Genomic DNA, 8,747 nt, shown 5'->3' with positions numbered 1-8,747 from the left:
TGTAAAATGGAACGAAACTGGGAAGACAGAACTCCAAAATGGAGTTCCGTCAAATCTCGTTTTTTCAGTTTTTTTTTTCACTTTTTGTTCCAAAAAAACAGAAACGGACCATAAGTGCACCAAACAGAAGATTCTGTTTTTTCGTTCCAATAGAACAAAAAAACTCCATAAACGTTTTTTTAGAACGATACCAAACGGGCCCTTAGTACCTCTGAGTCTATCTTTTTCCTCTCCCCGTAATTACTCTTTTATGAATTATATTATTTTGTTGCATCTTATTAGTGCGCCCCTTTAAGCCACTTGTCAAAAGAATCCGCTCTCATCTTTTTTTTTCTTTTTCTTTCTAAACATCCTTTTCTCATTAATATTTTGATTATATGTAACACCTTAACTGCTCATTAATTTCAGGTCAACAATGGTTAATTGATTATTTATTAATATATAACTTATATAATCTATATAATGTTAAGAGTATTACTTTTTTTATTAATGATAATAGTGAAGATGTAGGGGGGACATCAATAGAGCACGGAGTGGAAGAAATAGCCTAGTGGTGAATGGTGATAGCTTCGGCTTGTGGAGTTGCCACCCAAGGGAGGAGATCGTGGGATTGAAGCCTATGGTACGTATTGTGTGAGAGGTTGTGGGATTGAATCCTATGGTACACATTATGTGAGTGTGTGTGTGTTTTCTTATTTATTCTGTCCCCACCCGTGGGTTGCCTAGATGGTTAGGACAAACTAGGGATTATGTGGATTAGGCGCAGAGTCTCAGGTTCGATTCCTCATTTATACATCTGCGATTTAAATAGAAATCATGGAGGTGGGTTGTTGTACTAGTCTCCCAGAGGATTAAAAAAAAAAAAAAAAAGAGACAATAGTTGCTGTCGTAATCCATGTAGACAACTTAGAGAGACGTTTTCCCTTGATTAATATTTGAAAATGGTTCTATGAGGCTTGAGCCGCCAAGGGAGGGTGCACTAGCACCTCTCAGTCTATCTTTTTACTCTTCATGTGAAATGATCTCATTACTCTCCTATGTATAATATTATTTTGTTCAATCTCATTGTTGCGCTCCTTTATGCCACTTGCTAAAAGAACCCCCCTCTCATTTTCCTTTTCTTTTTTGCAAGCAATCTTATCTCATTAATATTTTGATTATATGTAAGACCTTAACTGCTAATTAATTTCAGGTCAGTGATGGTTAATTAATTATATATATATATATATATATATAGCTAAGAGTATTACTTCTTTATTAATGATAAGAGTGAAGATGTAGTGTGTGGAGCGGAGAAGGTTCTCAGAGCTGGCAGCAGAGGGTACGCCGAACCCTCCTCTCTTTCTCCTTGTGACATGCATTTTCTCTTGACCTGCCCTATTAATGAACCTTGGTCCCTATTTATATTTATATATCATTTTTTTTTCTTTTACTTGTAAAAGGAATTAGAAATTTATTAAGAATAACAAGCTTATAATGGGAGCTTATAATGATAGAGATAATTGGATAAAGCCACGAAATCTGGAACTAAATGAAGAAAATAGAGAAATTGATTTTAGTTGGACTTGTTCAGTCATTAAAAAAACACACCAAAAAGACGAATTTTTAGTAGTTACATCCTATATTAAATACTTTTCCCTTTAAATACAAAGTATTTCTCTTTTTATCCTTCTTAAAAGTTTTATTGCAATACATCTCTCCACACAATCCCCAATTCTCCCAAACCATTTGGACACAGTTAAAGACCTTAAGCAAGGTTATGATAGTTTCAAAATAAACCTGACAATGGTTTTAAAAAATGGTATCAGATTAGTCGTCGATCTAATAATCTTTTCTAACTCGGATCTTATTAGGTCTTTGGTATGGTTCTTCGCTCCGTTCGCTAGAAACTATGGTGAAAGCAAATAGAGATGGGAAGGCCCATAGCAGAGGTCCCTTGTCGTTTGAGCCTCAATCTGCCATTTTCACAGATTTTCTTCTTAACGTGATCTAAATGACATCGAATCGGATTACAAAAGTAGGAAGGAAAGTCCTTGATTTGAGCTTCAAAGTATGCCCATGATTTGGCATCAAAGTCTGTGAGATTAGGGGTTACCCTCCAGTTTGCAGCTAATGTTGATATTTGAAATTTTATTGATTATAAAAATGGAAGGCAAAACCGTATAGGCGGATCAGAATAGTACATGTTCAAATATGGGCTTGGGCCCCCTCAATTCAGCTTTTTATTTAAGTTAGACCTTGAAACAGAAGGTAACATTAATGCAAGGCCCATAAGTTTGTGGGCTTACGTCAATTAGCTTATTGTGTCTATTCCGTAAGGTTCCCAGAAAGGGATTCTCTTAGTCATAAATCTACCAACCACTCTAGAATCCAAAATCTCGATTGCTTCGCCGGACTTCACACACCTGGGCGTCTTGTATTGATTTACAGAAGAACCCTGAGAAACGCAGAAATCCATGAGCGCATCGAACGTGCCCTGCCTCACCACCCTTATCTCCAACGCCCCAATCGACTTGTCTTTGCTCCTACACCTCCTGTATACGTAATCTAGCGACTGTTCCACTGTATAGCAACATTCTTCCATCACGTTCCTGTCCATCTCTGGAAGTTTCTGATCCGGGTTCCCTCTCCTGGATTTGAGCTCCCAGAAGAGCACATAGTGACCTGGGATTGACGATGTGTCTGCGTAGCTGGTGTACTCGGTGAGGAGAAAGCCCAGTGGGTCGAGGAGTTGCTTCGCTTCTGTTACTGCCATCAACAGGTCGTCTTCGTTGGTCTTGTCAGTGTCGATGCTTAGCACCACATTCTGTCTGTGTACGAATCGGAACTGTGGGGCATTGTTGTGGAATCCTGTCACCATTAGAATGTCTCCCACTCTGTACCTGTATAGCCCTGCAACAATTACAGAGAACAACAGAGGAGAGGACAGAGTACATAAAACAATTATATGAATCTCGTGGGTGAAACCTGATTCCTAATCCATTTTTCGGGTACTATAGGCTACCAGTACAAGAAATGAGATTTGAGCCAGTTTAAGTTCAGATTAACCCAGCTGTACAAGTGAAAATGCTAATGTTCTATCTACTACTACTATTTTAAGATTAATGATCAATGGTGATGGGTGTGGAAACAGTGACTGGAAGGTGCTTGATTGTTGTCCATAATACACCACCACCCAAAAAATGAGAACCAAAAAAAAAAAAAAAGACCTTAAAATAGATATGGGTGGGCAACTGGGCATGTCATATGGGACAGATCTGGAGAGGAAAAAGATTCACCTGAGAAAGTGGTGACAATGAGTTCATAATAGTGACCGGGCTCCACTTGTATAAGATCGACAGCTTCACCCTTTTCTTCCCCTACCTCCTTGTCCTCCTTTTTCGAGCAATTCATCTCTGAGGACACATCACATGTGTCTCGTTCACCCTCTTCTCCATGCTTTTTGTTGACAGGAAGGAACTCAAAGTAGGCCATGTTGGGTAGGAGTGTATAGGAGACATTTGATGGTTCACTTAGAGGATTGAGATTGATACCAAAGTAGCATTCTGATGAAGCATACATCGTTGAGACCAGAGGCAGCCCACCACTGTAAAAATCAAGGGTGGAGACGTATTGAGCCATCGACCCTGTTACTATAACATCAACATACTTTGTTCTCGGCCACAGCCTCTTGATGATCCCTTCCCAAGATTTGGCCTTGCATTCAGACTCGATCAAATCGGCCAACTCTGGATTGTGTTGCCTGAGGATGTTTAGTACTGCGTTTCTGCAAATGGAATCTGTTATCCAGTCACTGACATGGCCCGTCCTTATGTTGGAGCATAGCTCTTGCCAGTTATCTTCTATGAATTTGATTGCTCTTAGTAATGCAGAAGCAAAGACTGCCCCCACCCTAAGCACCTCCTCTCTCTGGATCAAACCACAGAGCAGTTGGCAGTACATGCTCTGCTGGTTGTCTGGACACAAGATGGTCTCATCCGGGCTTGTGTACACATTAAACCTGTTGAAAGGCCGGTTTCTGAAGTTACTGCTCTTATAGTAGCTGGTTAGTACCGGTCTCGCCATTAAACCAGAGGGGGTCTTAATTTCTGGTTTTATAAACAGGAGATACATCCCTTTTCCTTGGTCCAGGCCATCCATATACCTAAAATACTCAAAATTGAAGTTTTACCAATAAGTACAAGAAAGGAGAAGGTTGCAGACCCTCTCTACCAAGGTTCACTGTTACATTGGTGGTCTCAAAACATAAAGGAATGGTAAAGAAGAAAAGAAATAAACATCTCACTGGTTCATAACAGGAACAAGGAGGTTGTACAAGAATGTTTTTCTATCCAAGTCTTCTGCGGTTGATGGCATTAACTTTGGCTGTCCTCCTGAAGTCCCCGAGCTGTACAAATGATAGAGAGCTTTGAGATGGATTGGACGGAAATTTTGAGAAATAAAAAGATAAGAAAAAAAAGCCGGCTATTAAAATTTATCAAAGAGAAAGGTTGGTACCTAGTTAGAAGCTCAGAAATGGGTTGAGCTGAAATGATCTGTGATGGCTCTCCGTTGGCAATTCGCTCAATATATGGCTTGATATCATCATAGTTCACAATGGGAACCCTCTTTTTGAAGAGCTCCCTATGGAAGCTGTCACCACTGCCGAGAAAGCCCCTTAGATACTCTGTATCTGCATTTTGTGTTAGTATTTCATGTAGTATCTGTTTCTGTACTTGGTTGGCATTCATGGTCAGGTCCTCCACAAGCTTCATACTACCTTCTCTGTCATTAGGATCACAACTTTTCAGCAACATCTTTAATACAAAAGCGTGATGAAGATCAATGTTCAAATTTAATCTCGAGCTAGTCAATGTGGGCAGCTCTAGCTACTGCCCCTGACCTCCTCACTCCTCAAATGAATCGATACCCAAACTAAAGATTCTTCAGTCAGTGATGACCATGAATGGATGGGAGTGGCAACCTCTTATCCTATTAACTGTATTGAAAAGCTAACATCCACATCTAAAGCAGAAAAGCAAATGAATGATTGTAAGATACTACACCACAAGAGACTAAGAACCAGCACCAAACTATACTGCCCCTTATGTCTCTTTCCTTCCACCCCTCTTTGCTGTGTTTGTGTTTCTTGGTAGCTGCTGATAAGATAAAAGGAATGGTTAAATAACTGGTTTTGGAGGGGATTTTGGGAATTGCTGCCTTTGGAAACATAATTATAGTAATAATAAAAAGGAGGAAATGTAGGGGAAGTAGTGGCTATGGAGGTCCTACACACGTGGCCTTGCCTGGTAGGCTGTGATTTAATGAAGCCATTGTGTGTCAAAGCAACATATCCTATTTTATTTTTTCAATCAGTGCTTCTTAATGGTGTATAATAATCTAGTCATACTTCAACAGGGATAAACAAACGAGTAAATTATAAACTCCGAATAAAACTTGAAAGAGCTTGTAAATTTATACCCTATCAGTGGATTAGCCTCAAATCTGTTCAAATAAGATGAACAGTAATAAGCTTAAACAGAAATTAGTATTTCTGAAATAGGTAGATGATCAGAGTGGAAGATAGTCACCAAAAAATTACAATAATTGCACCCTGTCTTCCTATTCTTCTCTTTTTTTTTTTTCACTTGTTATTTTCTGGTTTGATTCACTAGCTTTAATAATAATTTAAGCTGTACTTGTTAAACCAGGAATCCGGGCAGCCATAAGTGAATTGAAAAAAAATGACAATCATGGAGAAGCTCCCTTGACAGCCTTTATTTTTGTTTGGAAGGAGATTCCATCATATGAAGGTGGGCCTTGATCTGTTTCTAGAATGCTAGAATTAGTCTTGGGTTGCTATTTTTGGAGGAATTTTTCATTAGGTCATGGCGTGTCATATTTTGAACCAAATAGAGGCCCTTGTTTGGCTGTTAGTATGGGAGATTTCTTATTGACAACAGGCTGTCATATACTAGTTTTGGAAGTTTCTTCCTGCAATATCATCATCAACATGCAATAAAACCCAAAAGTGACTTAAAAATGAGAATTAAAATTTCAATCATTCTATAACCCTCAATTTCTTTCATTCTCAGATAATTTCATTTTTTAACTCAAGCTATCAGATGTGTTTGGTATGTATTTTCAGAATAGATTTTAGGTACATAATGCATTCTGATAAAACGAGAAAATAGTTCGATGTTCAATAATTTAAGCTATTCCAATCTTATCAGTATAAGTTTTTTAAATTTCGAGGCAACAACTTTTACAATCAATTGCGCTACCTAAATTTCCTTTGTGGCTGGTGGGAACTCTTGAGTTGTAGGGAGTTATTATCTCTACTTAATGTTTTAGTATTTTGGGTTGGACACTCCAACAGGAACAGTTAAATTTTTTTACGACACATATCTGCAAGGGGAGACACAGAGTTTAGGGTCATTTGAGTTACTACTCTTATTGAGTGGCTGGGATTTTCTTGACAATCAATTGTAGAGAAGTTTCATGGAAATAAAACTTAAACATCTTGAAAGTCAATCTCTTTCATACTCTAACCACCTTGTAGAAGAGCTAATAGATTTGCAATTTATAGATAATATAAAGGACTCCCTTTCAGAAAGCTCTCACTTCTCTTATTGGTGGGGGTGGTGTTGTTTCTTTTAGGTGGAAGAGATGGGAAGCTAAATTGGTTAATAGGAAAGCAAGTTACAAACCCACCCAGAAAGCAAGTTAAAAACCCACCCACCAAGTCTGTGGTAACCAAGAACACAGATTTTCACAACCAAGAGGACTGACTAGAGAGAATTTTCTGGACAAATTAATGAATTGCTACAGTGCAACGTAAGCAAGATAAGTTTCAAAGAATGGTCAACTTCTTGAAGGTCGAATTCAAGGATGGTATTAACTACTAAAATCTCCATCACAGAAAGAAAAATCCATAAATATTATCTCTTATCCTTTTTATATCTATGTACTTCAGAGCCATAGCGGGATTTGCTGAATTTGTTGTGACAGAATTTTGGGTTATAATACAAAACAGGAACAGAGAAACCATGAAAAGGGCAGGAGAAGAGGAGCAAAATATGGAGAGAGAGAGAGAGAGGGTGTTTCTCCCTCTCAATCTATATATCTATCTATCAAGCCAAGCCAAGATTACATTAATAAAGTATTCATGACCGAGTTGACTCACCTGACTTGTTTTCTGTTTGATGATTTGTCATTCTTTCACAAGGTCAGAGGGTATGGTGGCAAGATTTAGGAGGGTGATTTAGACAGGTTTATTTTATTCTTTTGGTGGGAGCAGGGTTTATTCGACGGTATTGGCCCGGTTGATTTGGATTCTGGCCGATCTGAGATCCCATTCAAAAATCTAGGGTTAGGGAAAATTTGGGCCGATTCTTTTCGATTTCTCGTTGATCTTAAATTGGAGTTGGCCAAACCAATCCGATCTTGATTTCGGGTTTATAAACCCTGATGAGAGGAGGAGGTTGTAAGGTGGCTCCTGGCCACGGTCCAAAGCCAGCCAAGTTGGATTCTTTGTGCATCAACATCATCTCCTCCTCCCCTTCTCCTCTAGGGTCTTTCTTCATTTGAAATTCAATCTCTCATGTGCCCCTTCTGGGAGGAAGACAATTGGATGATAACATTTGAAGTTGCTTATTGTATTGAAAGGATTTTAAGGAAATCAGATCTAGGCCCAAGGTGAAGATGATCATTTCTATATAATTAATCTCTACAGGCCTCCTAGGTCCATGTGCTTACCCTGAGGATCCCATGGCATTCATCATCAGTTCTTATTTATTCTTATTTTCTAAAGAAAAACAAGATAAAAAGCAAATAGTCAACACAGTTACTAGCTCTAGCCTTGGATCCGGTGATATTGATCGATGCCTTCCATGCAGGATAATGAAAAAAATAACGATATCAACCAGTCATTAATGAATGTAGGCTTAAGGTAGCATCGACTTGAGGTGGGGTTACTCTCTTGCCTATCGGCGTATTACCCAACTAAAAACATTTGAAGCGCTAAATAAACCTCAGTTACATGGTGGGAGGATGTGGATTAGGTTGTTGCCTGAAGCCATGTTCCAGTTTCCTGTTCTGTTAAACCATGAACAAATCTATTCTAACGAGGTTAATTCTAATGTTTGCCTTGTGTGATTAAGCAATCCCTAAGCATCTGTTACCGGCTTCTCCATCAGATTAACATTCTTAATCCATGTGGGGTAATGTAATTATACCCCCTCTTTCTATTTCTTGACACATTAATAATTTGCAAGAATCTTCTGTAGAATGTGGATGGTGGTATAGCTTCAGAACTTTGAATCTCCCAAAAAAAAAAAAAAAGAACAAAAAGAAGGGATATGGAGAATAAAAGGGGAGATACTGGAGAGACCTTTAAAGAGCTTTTCCAACAAGGGTTTTTGAAATATTCAGGAAAGATGGAACCCCAAGCTTAGTTATGTTAATTAATCATTCACAAGCAATCTCAAGAGTCCTATGATGAGACCTGTTCATAGCAAGGAAATAAAAAATTTTACCAGCTTTGGTGAGATTATATTCTGCAATATTTCTTCTGACCTCTGGGACCCTGATTACCTATTTGGAATGCAGGGTTCTGCGACTCCCAAGTGCAAAGATGACACAATGTGAGAGGCAAGCTCCAAAAGAATTCTGCTTTAACTTCCTTCAAGAACTTTCAAGCCAAAGTGAGCTAGTTTCATTGTGTTTTTCAGGTCGAATCCAATCTATCCAGTTCTCTGTTCCTACTG

At 38.6% G+C, this 8,747-nt stretch overlaps 1 protein-coding gene across 4 annotated transcripts; it reads right to left on the bottom strand.

Moving 5' to 3' along the window:
• Window positions 1-2,184: 2,184 nt before the first annotated feature.
• On the bottom strand, window positions 2,185-5,810 carry LOC122075356 (indole-3-acetic acid-amido synthetase GH3.17-like). 4 transcript variants are annotated; one of them, XM_042640348.1, is made up of 5 exons: window positions 5,461-5,773; window positions 4,498-5,138; window positions 4,286-4,387; window positions 3,279-4,144; window positions 2,185-2,892 (listed from the first exon to the last, which is right to left on the bottom strand). In XM_042640348.1, exons 2-5 carry the CDS (start codon window positions 4,794-4,796, stop codon window positions 2,294-2,296), a joined length of 1,866 nt encoding a protein of 621 aa, XP_042496282.1. In that variant the 5' UTR covers window positions 4,797-5,138; window positions 5,461-5,773; the 3' UTR covers window positions 2,185-2,293. The 4 variants fall into 4 exon arrangements, with proteins under 4 accessions (XP_042496282.1, XP_042496283.1, XP_042496284.1 ...); XM_042640349.1 differs by having other exon boundaries at window positions 4,498-5,135; XM_042640350.1 differs by having other exon boundaries at window positions 3,279-4,000; window positions 4,498-5,810.
• Between the last annotated feature and the right edge of the window lie 2,937 nt (window positions 5,811-8,747).

This window comes from Macadamia integrifolia, chromosome 4 (assembly GCF_013358625.1).
Source record: "Macadamia integrifolia cultivar HAES 741 chromosome 4, SCU_Mint_v3, whole genome shotgun sequence".
Taxonomy (NCBI): domain Eukaryota; kingdom Viridiplantae; phylum Streptophyta; class Magnoliopsida; order Proteales; family Proteaceae; genus Macadamia; species Macadamia integrifolia.
This window is presented reverse-complemented; position numbering and strand designations above follow the sequence as displayed.